The sequence below is a fragment of the Podarcis liolepis genome (genome assembly GCF_965112155.1).
Source record: "Podarcis liolepis genome assembly, chromosome: 3".
NCBI lineage: Eukaryota > Metazoa > Chordata > Lepidosauria > Squamata > Lacertidae > Podarcis > Podarcis liolepis.
The window spans coordinates 43,151,987-43,165,714 of NC_139557.1; the positions used below are offsets into that span (position 1 = coordinate 43,151,987).

A 13,728-nucleotide genomic window follows, 5' to 3' on the forward strand; every position below is an offset into this window, starting at 1 on the left:
CAATGTATATGTACACGCACAAATAATTAAAAACCAATACTACAAATTCTACCACATTCTTAAAAATTAAGATACAGTAACATCTTAACAAACCTAGAGTAATTCATTAGACATTAACAGAAAATATGATGGCGTATAATCACTAAATTTATCATTCAAAAATGAAATAATGTTGATCATTTATCAACAAACTAATTTTCATACATACACTTTTTACAAGACCAAATATAATGTATGATTGGAAACATGCCTTGTAGAAGCAGCTAGGGCATGGGCAAAGTAATAGCTAAACTAGTTCCAGGTAGTGGACAGTCAGAAAGTGTGAGAATCAATCCTCATCCTCATCCCTTCTGTAGTGGCAATACAACAAAGAAGTGTTGTGGCCATCAGGGCCACTGCTGGGGGCAGATCTTAAGAAGAGGAAACTCAATTATTACTCAGTTTTTCCAGTTCCCTGTGATTAAGATACAGAAGAGAAGCAATATTTAATCTTAGGATGGGTCAGATGCTAGTCTTACACATATATCTGGCAAAACCAGATATCACGTTTGGGTAAGAGCACTCCCAAACAGTTGTCTGCAAGATATTATTGCTAGTCTTCTTCTTCCTGCTTTCCTACATGCACCTCAAAACATTATGACTTTTTACACAAAAATTGTACAACCACAATCATTTTTACTAGCCTTCTGCCTGTGTTATGACTCTTTGTAGCATGTTCACAGTGTGAAAAGAACACTGAGCATTTATATAGTGCTTTTGGTGTTTATTGCACTTGCATCTTTTCAGTAATCCCTACAGTAACCTTGTAAGGTATTTTGGGATTTTGTTTCTTATGAACCCGTGGCCCTCCATATGTTGTTGTTGGACTGCACCTGCCATCAGCCCCAGCCAGCATGGCCAATAGTCATGGATCATGCAACTTATAGTTTAGCAACATTTGGAAAGTCCCTTAACTGCATCCCAGTTTTAGAGCTTCAGTAATACTGGAATCTGTAGCATCAATTGTAGCTGCAGCAACAATGATTCATGGCCCATTTCACACCCTTGTGAATGATGAAGACAGAAAACCAAAACTGAGATAGAAACTGAAATTGCACTTTCTTGTTAACTATGACCTTGAACAGGGTTTAGGCGGATGATCCTCAAAGAGTAAAAGTCATTATTTTATGTACATAAATAAAACCTGGAAGGTTAGGTTTGTTTTGCTTTTTCTCTCCTTCACACATAATACAATAACTGAAAGAAAACATGCACAGTGGCCCATGCAAAGTTTTAATTTTTTATACCCCTGCTCTGAAACATTTTCAGGAGAGTAAGCACTCACCTTCAAAAGAAACAGAAGCTACAATACCACTTCAACAGCATTTTATTGAAGCAGTATCACACTACTTTCCTGTTACAGTATTCCCAAAAGGAAATAGAATTCTCCTTGAACATTTTCTATCTTAGGAAATTACTGAAGGTCAGGCTCCCTTCCTGCCTGAAGAAGCATGAGCCAGCTCAGCATATCTAACTTTTAGATTCCCCTTGAAAAATAGGCGTTTTACAAAGAGGTTAAGAAGATTAGGTCCCACTCTGCAGAGCTTTTGGTTTACATATTGACATTCTGTCTAGACCTGGGATTGTCAGACTCTGTAAACCTTCCCCAAATAAATAAATAAAAACCCTGACCATGCCTCCCCCTAAGTTCAAGCAAGGGCTGCTGCTCATGTTACCTTAGGACAGATACACAGTGCTGTAGAATGTAGATAGATTTTATTCTCATAGTTCATATGAACATACATCATAAAGTATGGACACCTTCATCCTCCATCTTAAAAAAAAGATAAAGTCTTAGACAAAACCTAGAAAAATTGTTTATCTCAACGTGGCAGCTAGCAAAGATAAACAAAGAAAGTAGGGATGAATCAGTATATGAAGATCCTAGGGAGGACCTTAGAAGAAAGAAAAAATGATAAAATAGGCTACTTCCTATACTCCAATACTGATAATCATATTAAGGCCAACACATCTACATGGAACAGTAGCCTTATGTTCACCTTTTTCATTTCCCCCTCAGACACTTTTACAACTGCTGTGGATCCAGCCTGAAACTTCCAAGCAAAAAAAAAGGCAAAAGGGGAGATTTCAAGGGGAAAGCAGCAAGTCAGAAAGGTCTAATCACCTGCTCACACTCAGACTTCTTGTTTATTTCCCCGTCTAAGGCCACTTTGGAAAAGTAGTCTTGTAGTCAATATTACATATGGTTACTATGAATATGTAATTTGACCCTAATAATGGGGCCTACAAAGAGATGACACTATAATAATCCAGAAAAGAACAACCTCATAAGTTAATGTGGAATTGTAAGAGGCAGTAATGTTTCAGCAAAACATTTGAAGAGGAAACTTCCACATTAGCCCAAGGTAAGGTCCACAGATTTTAAGGCACCTGTAACTTATACAGTGGTACCTTGGTTCTCAGACTTAATCCATTCCGGAAGACTGTTCCAAAACCAAAGCATTCTAAAACCAAGGCACGCTTTCCCATAGAAAGTAATGCAAAATGGATTAATCCATTCCAGACTATTAAAAACAACCCCCAAAACAGCAATTTAACATGAATTTTACTATCTAACGAGACCATTGATCCATAAAATGAAAGCAATAGACCAGGCTGCAATCTACTACCCAGTATAAAAAACTGGCAGTGATCTACCCATTGCCATTGGAGAGACAAGCACGCAGGGTGAGCGAAGGGGGAGTTTGGGGCGGGGAGGAAAGGGAGGCAAAAGTTCTCTCTCTGAGGAGCCAGTTGGCTTCTCTCTCCCCGCCCCCGGGCCAGCCTTTCTGGACCCCCCCCCCAGCCCCATCCTCACCTTCTTCAGGGCTGTCAATCAATTATTTGTGGATGCGGAAATGGCTGCTTTGGATTGGCTGCTTCTTTGTCAATTGGGTGGGTTATTTGTGGGTGCGTAAAGAGCTGCTTTGGATTGGCTGCTGCTTTGTCAAATGGGTATATCAAATAAATCACTTCTACAAACAAAAAATAAACAGGGCCCAGAATTTCATACTGTCCTCCAGTCTAACATAGCAACTCTGCAGGTGTGCTCTTAAAGACTTTCAGCTGAAATTGCTCCTCTTCGTGCAATAGCTTCCCATATTAAACTGCACATAAATAGGATTCCATTTTACTTCTTAGATCAAGAGTTTTAACACCATCTACTTTTCAAGAGATTTTTTTACTGGATACTGGTTTGTTATTCCTACTTTTCCTTACCCTCCAAAACCCTCAGTCATGGCTAAATGACTGGCAGCTCATTATCTTCTTGGGAACAACCAGTATCCAATGTTCTTTCCTTTGTCATGAGCTAATGAACCTACAACAAATAGCTAAAATGGTAACTGTTTGTATCTTACACAGAGGTCTTTTCTAGAAAACAGCAACATCTGATTTTATCTTAACTGCCATAGTAGAGCCAGCTCTAATCCAAACTAGTCAGCGCTTGCCCAAGGCATTTTGCTGCATAAGCCCAAGCAGCAAATGATTTCACGCCCTAGTCAACCAGTCAAGTTATTCTGGCACCCAACATGGAAAATTCTAGAAATGCCTTTTCCTTGCAATAAAAATATAGTGCTTTAATAATGAATCAAATTAAAAATTAGCCATCTTTTCATGACACTAAAATCAGTTGCCTGAGACTCTGCCTAACAAGTTGCTACACTCTGCCTAACAATAAGGTTGGCACTGTGTAATAGCTATGAAATGCACAGAGGGCTAAAAACTCTCTACAAGGGGAACTTATACTCCCACCCTTTTTTAATGGAAGGTGTGGGGGCAGCACACAGGTATAAATAAAATAGAGAAGATTCCAAGAGTTTATCAAATGGAACAAATTTTGAGGATGAGAGACTGCCATTCATTCCCAGTGATGTTATGAGCAGTACTGAATTGCAGAGCCACATTCTAAACAGCACTTACTATTTTATTCTGTTCTATTCTATATTCTATTAATTATATTATATTAGGCATGCCCATGGAAAGAGTAAACTGGTTTGAGGTTTTATTATGATCAAGTGGTATATAAATGTTGTGAAATAAGAAAAAACTTTTGATTGGTCAGCGGAGGTCCTATCAGCACAACTGCATGACCCCAAACTCACCACCAGTCTGTCCCCATAGTCATGATAGTGCTATGGTTTGAGATTACCATGCAAATCTGCACATGCTCAAAGTATATCTTTCTTATCAGGGTTGATAAACTTTTGTTTGGTTGGTTCTAACATATTTGGACTTTAGAAACAGTTGTAAAGCACAGAATGGGGGTACCAAATCTGTGCTTCACAACTCATTTTTCCATCCATTAGGAACATAGGGAACTGCCTTACACCAAGTCAGATCATTAGTCTATCTAGCTTGCTATCGTCTACTCTAACTGGAAGCAGCTCTCCAGGGTTTCAGAGAGGAGACATTCCCAGTTCAATGTGAAACAAAAGAACCTTGGACCTTCAACATGCCAGCAGACTCTCTACCACTGAGCTTCAGTTCTAGCCCTTCCAAAAGCCATGCACATAGCTGTCTAAAAACAGAAGGGGGACATAAGACTAGTAAGTCGAGGGTCTAAAACTCTAGCTGAACTACTGACTTCCAAGAAAACATGCAGAGACTATGTTGATAATCCTACATCCCACCACCTTGAAGTAATGCACAAAACTGGCCCCAAGGTAACTCCCCAAAGTACTCCATAGAGACTTCTATTCAATGGAATATATTTCTTTTCTTCCTCACCCCTTTTTTTACAATCCACCATGTGCTGTTACCCATCTTTTCCTGAGTATTAATTTCCTTTATGGTGCTTTTCTAAATGTTTTAGACAAGTTTAAGACCTTTGAAAAGATATTTAACTTATTGATTGATAAAACAGCTAAGTTGGACTTGATTCTCTCTTCCTTTTGTAACGTCCTATGCTTCTGCTTCTGTGCATTTCATACTCTTCCCTTTGCACACATGCACCCAAAAATAAGGATATGAGAGAAGCATGTCCCTTTAGTGATTTCACACTCCATGTATATTTAAAACAACACACCCCATACATCTTTAAAATTCTCTCTTTCTGTAACTTGTTCAGCTTAGAACAAGTTTAGAACTTACCCGACAACTGTGACCATTCATATCCAATAGGCTGGTGGAGCTGGAGCCACTATACAGAGTGTTGCCTGGACGGCAGTAGGTAATGGAGAGAAGTGGCACAGGGATTTTTAAAAGTGTGTCTCCTATTAAATAGTGTGGTCTGACTCTGGAAAGGCAATAGCACCACTTGATCATGACCAAGGCACTCGCAGATTTTGCTGAAAGAGTCAATTTTTACTGCCAGGAACAGACAGCTGACTAGAGCCAAACTGCTGCTCCACATGAGGAAATCACGTTGTGGCCAATGGCCCGAACAGCTTGGCTGTAGGAAAGGAACAAGGTGCTTGTACCCTAAGGGTCAGGGCAGACACCTCTTCTAATGTTTGAAGTGGCTGTCCCTTGAACAGCAGTTTGCTCTGCCAGAGAACCATCTCCTGGCTGATTGCAGCACCTATCATAAACCTGTCAAGGTCAGAGAAGCAAACTGGGACGGTTGCTGTTGGACCAGTTGGCAACCCTGCGCGAGTGTAGACAATTATGAAACTTTTTGACCGGTGTGTTTTTGTACAGTATGTGTGTGTGCGCGCGCGTGCACAGATTATAAGGCATAAGCAAATAGCACCACCGCACCATGTCCAGCTTGCATTTGAACATGAGATGGGGAGTGGGAAGATTAAAGGGGCGAATAACTCGGCATAAAACTCCCCGGGGAGTCCAGCGTGGGTTTGGGCTTTCGCGCGCGGAGAGAGGAGGGTGTTTTGCTGCCCCGCTTCGCTTCCTCTCCCTACGGCTGCAGGAAAAGGCGAGAGCCGAGCGCTGGGGCGGAGCCAAGGCAGAAAAGGCCAACCGGCTCGGTTACAGCGACGGAGAGGGAGAGCGAGCGTGGAGGGGGGAAAACAACAACACCAACAAACCTCCCGCCGCCGGCAAAAACTTCCCGGCGCTGCGTTTGCAAGCCCTGCAAACTGCCTGGGAAGCCCAGCCCACTGAACTGAGCACGATTCACTTCCGAGGGAGAGGGGGGAACATATAGATATATCTCGTGCATAAAGGGTGTGGGGTGGCGGGAGGATGTGTAAGTTGACGCCGGTCCCCTCACGGCTTTTTCGCGCGCCTCCTCGTTAGGCGACCCTCCGACACACACACACACCCACAGGCCGACTCCATTTAAGGTACCTTATTGAGAGAGGGGTCCCTCAACACCTCGCAGCCCCTCTTCTGGGTCCACACGGGGGGCAGGTCTTCCCCCTGAGAGGGGGGGCTCCTGGCGGCGGCGGCGCCTTCCATCCCTGGGGTCAGTCAGTCAGTCAGCGGGAAGGAAGGGCGGTTGGCCGGGCGGTTGGTGGTGACGCCTGTTGCTCGTGCTGGGCGCTCACTTGTGGCTGCTGCTGCTGCTGCCTCCTCCTGTGCCTGCGGACGCCTCTTGGGAGGACAGGCTGTGAGGGAGAGGAGGAGGAAGGAGGAAAGAGGAGGAGAGGAATTGCCTTCACAAGCCGCCTCCTCGCAGGGGTCAGCGGGGCACGGGAAGCCGCTGAGTCACGCTGAGGGCGCAGGGGAGCCGGGCGAGGCTGGGTGTGGGGGGCTGTGGGGCAAATCGGGTCGGGTCAGCTCAGAAAGACCGTCGTGGCCTGGGAGGGTATGTGGTAAAGGAGGCCTGCCTCTCTCTCTCTCTCTCTCTCTCTCTCCCCTCCACCTCCTCGCCCGTTTATGGCAACGCACTGCTGCTGGGCCCCCTTTTGGACATGCACCGAAATCAAGTGGCGAGGCCTCGCCGAGGCTAGGCCCATCTCAGGCAGGGGTTTTGATTCCTGCCACATGAGGTCAATAATGCCAACAGCATGCGCTGGGAGCACGGTTTGCAGGCAGGAGGTTCCAGGGTCAGCCCCTGCATGTAGCTCCTACTTGAGGAGAGAGGAGTCTCCTAGACTGGCGCTTATTGTGGGATCATGCAAGTTTGCTTGTTTATTTGTTTTCAGCATCAATGCCACATCAAAGGTATCAAAATGGTAGCGCACATTCCCCCCCATTTAATGCTGGTTAACAGGAGTGCCAACTTGGCCCCATGGGTGCATGAGGCCACTGCATATCCCTGAAACTGGAATTTGTGGGTGTCTGCCTCCTTCATGGGTGCTGGGGCACCCAGGGCCCCACGGAGTTGGCACCTATGCTGGTGCCAACTGCTGTGTAAAATCAGATCGTTTAAAAAAACAACAATTGCCAACATCTATTCTGGGATATATGAAAGATCTGTTAAGATATTATGGGCTTCCACACAGGACCCTGTTAACAATCAATTAAATATCACAAAAACAGCAGCATCAGTTGTTTTTTAACAGATTTTTCCAAATCAAATTAAATTGGGGGTGAGGAAATGTGGATACTGCCAAAAAACAACAACAACAACAAACAACAACCGTGCATCCTCACCCCACTCCACAATCTCTTTCAACTTGTGATTCCCAGCATCATGAATTTATGCATCATGTTGTGTAGCCATTAGTAGCCTTCTCTTCCATGAATTGGTCTAATCCTTTTCTAAAGCCATTCAAATTTCTAGCTATCACTACTTCATAAGGGGGTGGGGTGGATCCATAGTTTAATAACTATGTACCGTGCAAAAAAGTACTTGCTTTTGACTATCCGGAATCTTACAGCATTCAGCACAGAAGTATTTTGAGACAGAGCAATGTACTTTAATGATAATTAACTGGCTTTTATTCACGCCCTGGATGTGGAAAACATTGGCCCTTTATGAATTGCCTGTAAATACACTTTCATAATGGTACAATGATGTTTCTGTGTAAATTGAGCAATTAATCTCTAGTTTTTCTGATTAGCATTAGCAAAGGAGGAGAGTATTGATGGATCGAGCATTTCTACAGAATAGATTTGCATTTTTATAAAGTGTCTTACCTGTTTGGCAGCTTTCTTAAGAGAGCAGCATTGGCAGCAACGTGAGACACTAAGAATGCTTCAGGAGAGCTGTTTGTCCCAGTGACAGTGGTGCTTCTGAAAGTGACCAGCAAGCCTGACACCCTCAGGCCACACAAGGACAGTGTGAGTGCCCACTCTCATCACTGCCAGTCCACTGACAGTAGCAGCAAATGGTTTGTATCTGCAGCATGAGGAAAGCAGCAGACAGCTGGAAACAATCTTGTGCAATCATCAGATGCAGTAATTGAATCTTGAATTCCAGGAATGGGAAACCTGTGGCCCTCCAGATGTTCTTGGACGTGAGATCCCATCATCCCAAGCCAACACGGACATAGGTCAAGGACTGATGGGATTTGTAGTCCAGCAACATCTGGAGGGTTATGGACTCCCCCCATTCCTGTTGTACCCAGAAATTTTGCTGCTTATCCATTGAGCCATGAAAATCAAAGACAGCTGGCCATATCAAGTTCTTTGCACTGTTGTTCATATGCTATCAAACATTTCCTGCATCAGCACATTGTACAGACTTTAACCTTTAAGTATAATAAAGCAAAGTGTTTTCTCTTTTTTATGACAGTGTTTTCAGACAATTTTGCACAGTTCTGCACAAATATATCTGCAGACCCAGACCACAGCTGTCCTGAGCAGCCCCTTTGGTATTCACCTGCATTCCTAATAGGTCCAGGAATTTGTCTACATAGATTTCATCTGAATAATGACTTCTACATTATTAATCTGGCAATGTCAATTCAAGTGTAATATATAATAGCAATAAAAGCTAATCTTCCTCAGGGGAGCTAATGTTTAAAAGTGGTTACATAAAGTAAGAAGAAACAATACCCAACATCACCAAATATCCTCAAAGGTGCTATGTTAAGCTACTGCAAGGCCCAGAATTAGGGAAGCAGATGACATATCAGGAACCAGAATTGAGACCTCCCAACTCACCAGTGTTACACCACCAATAAGGCACCTTGAGGGTAGCCACAAGAAAGCTAGTAGGCTGGCACATTTCTGAGGCTGCATGCTTACTTGGGAGCAAGTCTTATTGAACTCTGTGGGACTTTCTTCTAAGTAGTCAAGTGTGGGATTACACTGTCAATATTCCATGTCTAAAAACTTGATTAGACTTTTTTATTATTAAAGGGGGGGTTGTATCAGGCAGTTAGCATGGCTGACAGGTACAAAATGAAAAGCATGAGATACTGTTACTGCTACTGACCATTTTCCAGACAAAGTTGAATGCAAAGGAAAGCAGATGTTCCTTACACTTCTGCCTATGTTTTAGGAAAATACCAGTTTTCCAAAACTCAAACCACACTTCTCTAGTGACAGCCTAAAAAGGTCCCCTGAGATTAAACTACTTTTCCTTTCTCCTAATTTTTTCTCTCATAGAAAATAAATGGCTATCCCATACGATCTTGGCCTACAGTTTTCAGACCGTATCTCCCTGTGTGAGTTCCCATAGCAGCTGTGGTCTGCAGGTTAGGCCTTGCCCCAAGTGCCTCTGCTTTCAGAGGTAAGGGCACTGCGAAGACTCACCCAAGTTTCACAGGGTTACTAGCAATAAAAGGATAGTAGAAATAATGGAATTCAGAATGGGACAACTGCTTTTCCTAAGAGCAGTATAGCAGATCTTTTCAAATGCAACATCCTCTTGATTATTATTTGTTGCATGGCTGTGAAATAACCTTCCCCCACATCAAGATGGAAACAAAGAGAAATTAGGATGAGTTAAATCTGTGGGACTGTGTAGGCAGTCACTGGAGAGATGAATAATCCTGAGTTGGCCATAGAGATGTGCTTGTAGAATGTTTTGCTTTTAAATATTTAGCCACTTTGCATTAGGCATGATAAACAATAGTTCTATTAATTATATAATGTAGCAACCATAAAATTATGCTTTCATATTATGTTTCATGCAACTTTTTCAGAACAGCAGAATATATTTTAAAATAAATAAATAAAAGAAATGGGTTTCATGGGAAATGGTCCTTGTAAAACAACAATCCATTTGTCTTCTTTAAGAGCAAGATTTGTACAAGACCTTTACAACATTCCTTTGGACTTTTAATTTGAGCAGTGTTAAATGTCTTTAATCTTTCTGTGTTGACCTTATTATGTCAGTGAAGCTGAAAGTCTATACTTACTAAAATATAAACTTTCATAATGAAGCAAGTCAGCATATGTATTCTACATATTCTAGCCACCTGAAGAACAATACTTGAGTAATATTGTTTGCATTTGCTTGTAAAGAATAAATACTCGAAAAGAAATAAAGTTGCACTTGCTTGTATCAAGAATAAATACTTGAAAAGAAATAAAGTAGCATGGAGGCTACCAAAAATAGACATGTTCTTTGCCTTACCTCACCCTAGAAGTGTTTTAAAGAAATAATAATTTATATTTCAACCTTAAATACCATTTACAAAGAAGGACTGAGCTCAGTTGTGGTTTACTTCCAAATTAAGTGAATTTATTAGTAGAGACTTAGATCCACCCCACTCTTTTTTTGTTTTTTTTTAATTATTATTTAGTGAGTTATTTGTAGGTTTGGGGTTTTGTTTGTTTTGCTGTGATACTATCTCACTTCATAGTTAAGGAGTCCAATGACTTTAAACTAAAAGTCATTCTTATGCAATCCTGAAGCTGCTCAATCAGGATTTGGATGCCTTTTCCTGCCAAATAGCTGCGCTGGTTCATCTTGTTTGCCTTGTTTTGAAGGAAACTCGACTACCAGCTGACAGGGGATGGGGGAGCTTGTCTTGCTACTTTGGCAGTACAATTTCCATTATATGGAACAAGATAAAAATAGGTCTCCAAAATGGTAACTGATAACTATTTACCCCCATGATGACTTACTTGTTTACTTGGTATGGAAAACTGGTTTCCAAAGGCATTTTATGACATACCTGGTTTCCATACAGTATTTTGCTTGGGTGCAAGTGGATAAAAATCATCCTACCATACACTTAGGTCTTGCTTCTCATATGGTATCATGTACACTGTGATAAATAATCATAGGATTAATGGTTGTTTATGGTCACTCAGTATTATGACCTGCTTTTGTAAACTCCCAGATTAAGTTTTGCGCTCCAAAATAACATTAGCTAACAAAGATAAGAGTATAGAGATCTTCAGCTTCTAGTACCAGTCATGCACATGCAGATACATTTCTTATGAAATTTAATATATTTGTTTACTGCACACCCATAATCTGGATAATCCTTTGATACATAATGTGATGTGTAAACTAGCACATGAAAAGAATACTCAGTAATAACATAAGAACGTAATAATAGCCTGGTGGATCAGGCCAATGGTTAATTAACACATATTTACAGCTGCATCTAGATGGAGAGGTCCAGAGCATTCACATCACAAGAGAGTCCTTTGTTGCCTTCCTGAGAGCAGCCAGCCCAGCTCCACAAGCACATCAATCAATATACTGCCCGTACCTCGTGGTGATGGCTTCCTCAGCCCCACATAGTGTTTAGCCCACTTCCTGCTTCTTCCCAGAAACCCTTGCCAAAGCGCAACTTCCCCTTCCACTTAAATCACCGTTGGCTGTAACCCTGGCATCGCCTGAATTTCTCACCATTCAGAGAATTGGCAGGAGCATAACAATACAATACAATTGTTCCATTTGCCCTTTACATGCTTCTTGTCAGTAATTTTGCATGCACTGCTGTTTTATGGTTCAAGGCCTCTATTCTACAGTGACATTTGTTCCCAGAATCTTGCACACCCAGAGGTAAGGCACCCACCTCCTTCGCTCCAGTGTATGACCACCTGACATTCTTAGTGTGGAATATGAACCCTGGGTTGCTCCCCGCCCCCGCCCCCCCCCCCCCGAGACAATATAAGGCAGAAGGAGATTTCAACTGGATTACTTCATACTGGACCAGAGGATTACTTTCCAAGAAACTCGCACAAGCTAAGTAAATAGGCATAGGATCAAGCTGCAGAAGATATAGGAGTTTAAAAACATCTAACTGTGAAAAGGGTTTAAAAGGACAAGCAGAATTCTTTTTAAAGCTAACAAAAATGAGAGGAAACTAGAAGGGAAAATCCCCACCCTGCTTTCCCTTTAAAACCTTTTTCATAGGGTAGCTCGCTGAAAAAAAGGACAAGGCCTTCTACTTTTTATCCTCGGTCTATGTTTAAGCTGCTCCCACCCTATGTATGTGTTTTAACTGACTTTTATTTGCATCATTTGAGAGGGATGAAACCATTACTAAACTGAATATGTACCTCTAGTTGTTTTGCTTATGAGGACAGCTCAGAAGCCAAAAATTTGCTATGTTCTGTAAAGGTAAAGGTAAAGGGACCCCTGACCATTAGGTCCAGTCGTGACCGACTCTGGGGTTGTGGTGCTCATCTCGCTTTATTGGCCGAGGGAGCCAGCATACAGCTTCCAGGTCATGTGGCCAGAATGACGAAGCCGCTTCTGGCGAACCAGAGCAGCACACGGAAACACCATTTACCTTCCCGCCGGAGCGGTACCTATTTATCTACTTGCACTTTGGGGTGCTTTCGAACTGCTAGGTTGGCAGGAGCTGGGACTGAGCAACGGGAGCTCACCCCGTTGCGGGGATTCGAACTGCTGACCTTCTGATCGGCAAGTCCTAGGCTCTGTGGTTTAACCCACAGCGCCACCCGCGATGTTCTCTAGTGGCACCCAATAAGTCTGTATGTACTTTGCATGGTTTCCTTACCAGGCAGAAGACCTTCTTGGTAGTGGTGCCCACCCTGTGAAATGCCCTTCCGTCAAGGAGATAAGTAACAACCTTTAGAAGACATCTGAAGTCAGCCCTGTATAGGAAAGGTTTTAATGTTTAATGTTTTATTGTGTTTTTGTATGTGCTGGAATCCACCCAGAGTGGCTGGGGCAAGCCAGTCAGATGGGCGGGGTACAAATAGTAGTAGTAGTAGTAGTAGTACTATTATTATTCACGGCCTAGGACCCTCGTACCTACGGGACCACCTCTCCCGGTATGCCCCATGGAGGACCTTAAAGTCCATAAATAGCAACACCCTAGAGGTCCTGGGCCCTAAGGAAGTTAGCTTAGCCTCAACCAGAGCCAGGGCCTTTTCAACTCTGGCTCCGGCCTGGTGGAATGCTCTGTCTCATGAGACCAGGGCCCTGCAGGATCTGATCTCTTTCCGCAGGGCCTGTAAGACAGAGTTGTTCCGCCTGGCCTTTGGCTTGGAGTCAATTTGATTCCCTCCCCCTCTTTATTTTTTCCTTTCTCTTCCCGTGATGAGGCTGCATTTTAATGTTTTGATGTTGCATTTTAATCACGTTTTTAAAGTTGTATTTCAATCAACTTGTTTTCATTATTGGTTGTTAGCCGTCCTGAACCCGGCCTTGGCTGGGGAGGGCGGGGTATAAATAAAATTTATTACTACTACTACTACTACTACTACTACTACTACTACTACCTATGTCATCTGCAATTTGATGCTATCCATATTTTACTTAGAAGGTACGGAACTCAATTGTAAGTGTGCGTAGGCTTGCACCTGTAGAATCTTAGTAATCCCATGGATTGACCACTCTTTAAAAAATGGAATCTGCAGCTTGATTCGGAGACACAAGCTGGTGATAATCCTTTTCTCAACACCTTGAAAAGCTTCACCCATCAGCTGAGCAATTGAACTGAGCAGATTAACAGTGTTGCA

General features: G+C 42.6%; 2 protein-coding genes and 1 long non-coding RNA gene across 10 annotated transcripts in view; 2 read left to right on the plus strand and 1 right to left on the minus strand.

The window, feature by feature from the left end:
• ME1 (malic enzyme 1) overlaps nucleotides 1–8,216 on the minus strand; it is a 117,621-nt gene extending 109,405 nt beyond the window's left edge. Inside the window, exons 1-2 of one of the 3 annotated variants that reach the window (XM_083497471.1) lie at nucleotides 8,023–8,216; nucleotides 6,286–6,545 (exon numbers count right to left, since the gene is read on the minus strand). In XM_083497471.1, coding sequence (XP_083353597.1) covers nucleotides 6,286–6,396 — 111 coding nt within the window. In that variant the 5' untranslated portion in view covers nucleotides 6,397–6,545; nucleotides 8,023–8,216. Of the gene's footprint in view, nucleotides 1–5,130; nucleotides 5,167–6,285; nucleotides 6,911–8,022 lie in introns of those variants that run through there. The other 2 variants (XM_083497470.1, XM_083497469.1) reach the window with 2 other exon arrangements.
• PRSS35 (serine protease 35) overlaps nucleotides 1–13,728 on the plus strand; it is a 152,417-nt gene that overhangs the window by 104,196 nt on the left and 34,493 nt on the right. For 3 of the 6 annotated variants that reach the window (XM_083497474.1, XM_083497473.1, XM_083497472.1), the window contains one exon: nucleotides 2,060–2,112. The exons of the other annotated variants lie outside the window; for them this stretch is intronic. In XM_083497474.1, coding sequence (XP_083353600.1) covers nucleotides 2,060–2,112 — 53 coding nt within the window. The remainder of the gene's footprint in view (nucleotides 1–2,059; nucleotides 2,113–13,728) is intronic. 6 annotated transcript variants of the gene reach the window in all.
• Nucleotides 8,667–10,350, plus strand: LOC310704258. Its single transcript, XR_014524673.1, has 2 exons — nucleotides 8,667–9,562; nucleotides 10,072–10,350. It is a non-coding gene; the product is annotated as an uncharacterized lncRNA (long non-coding RNA).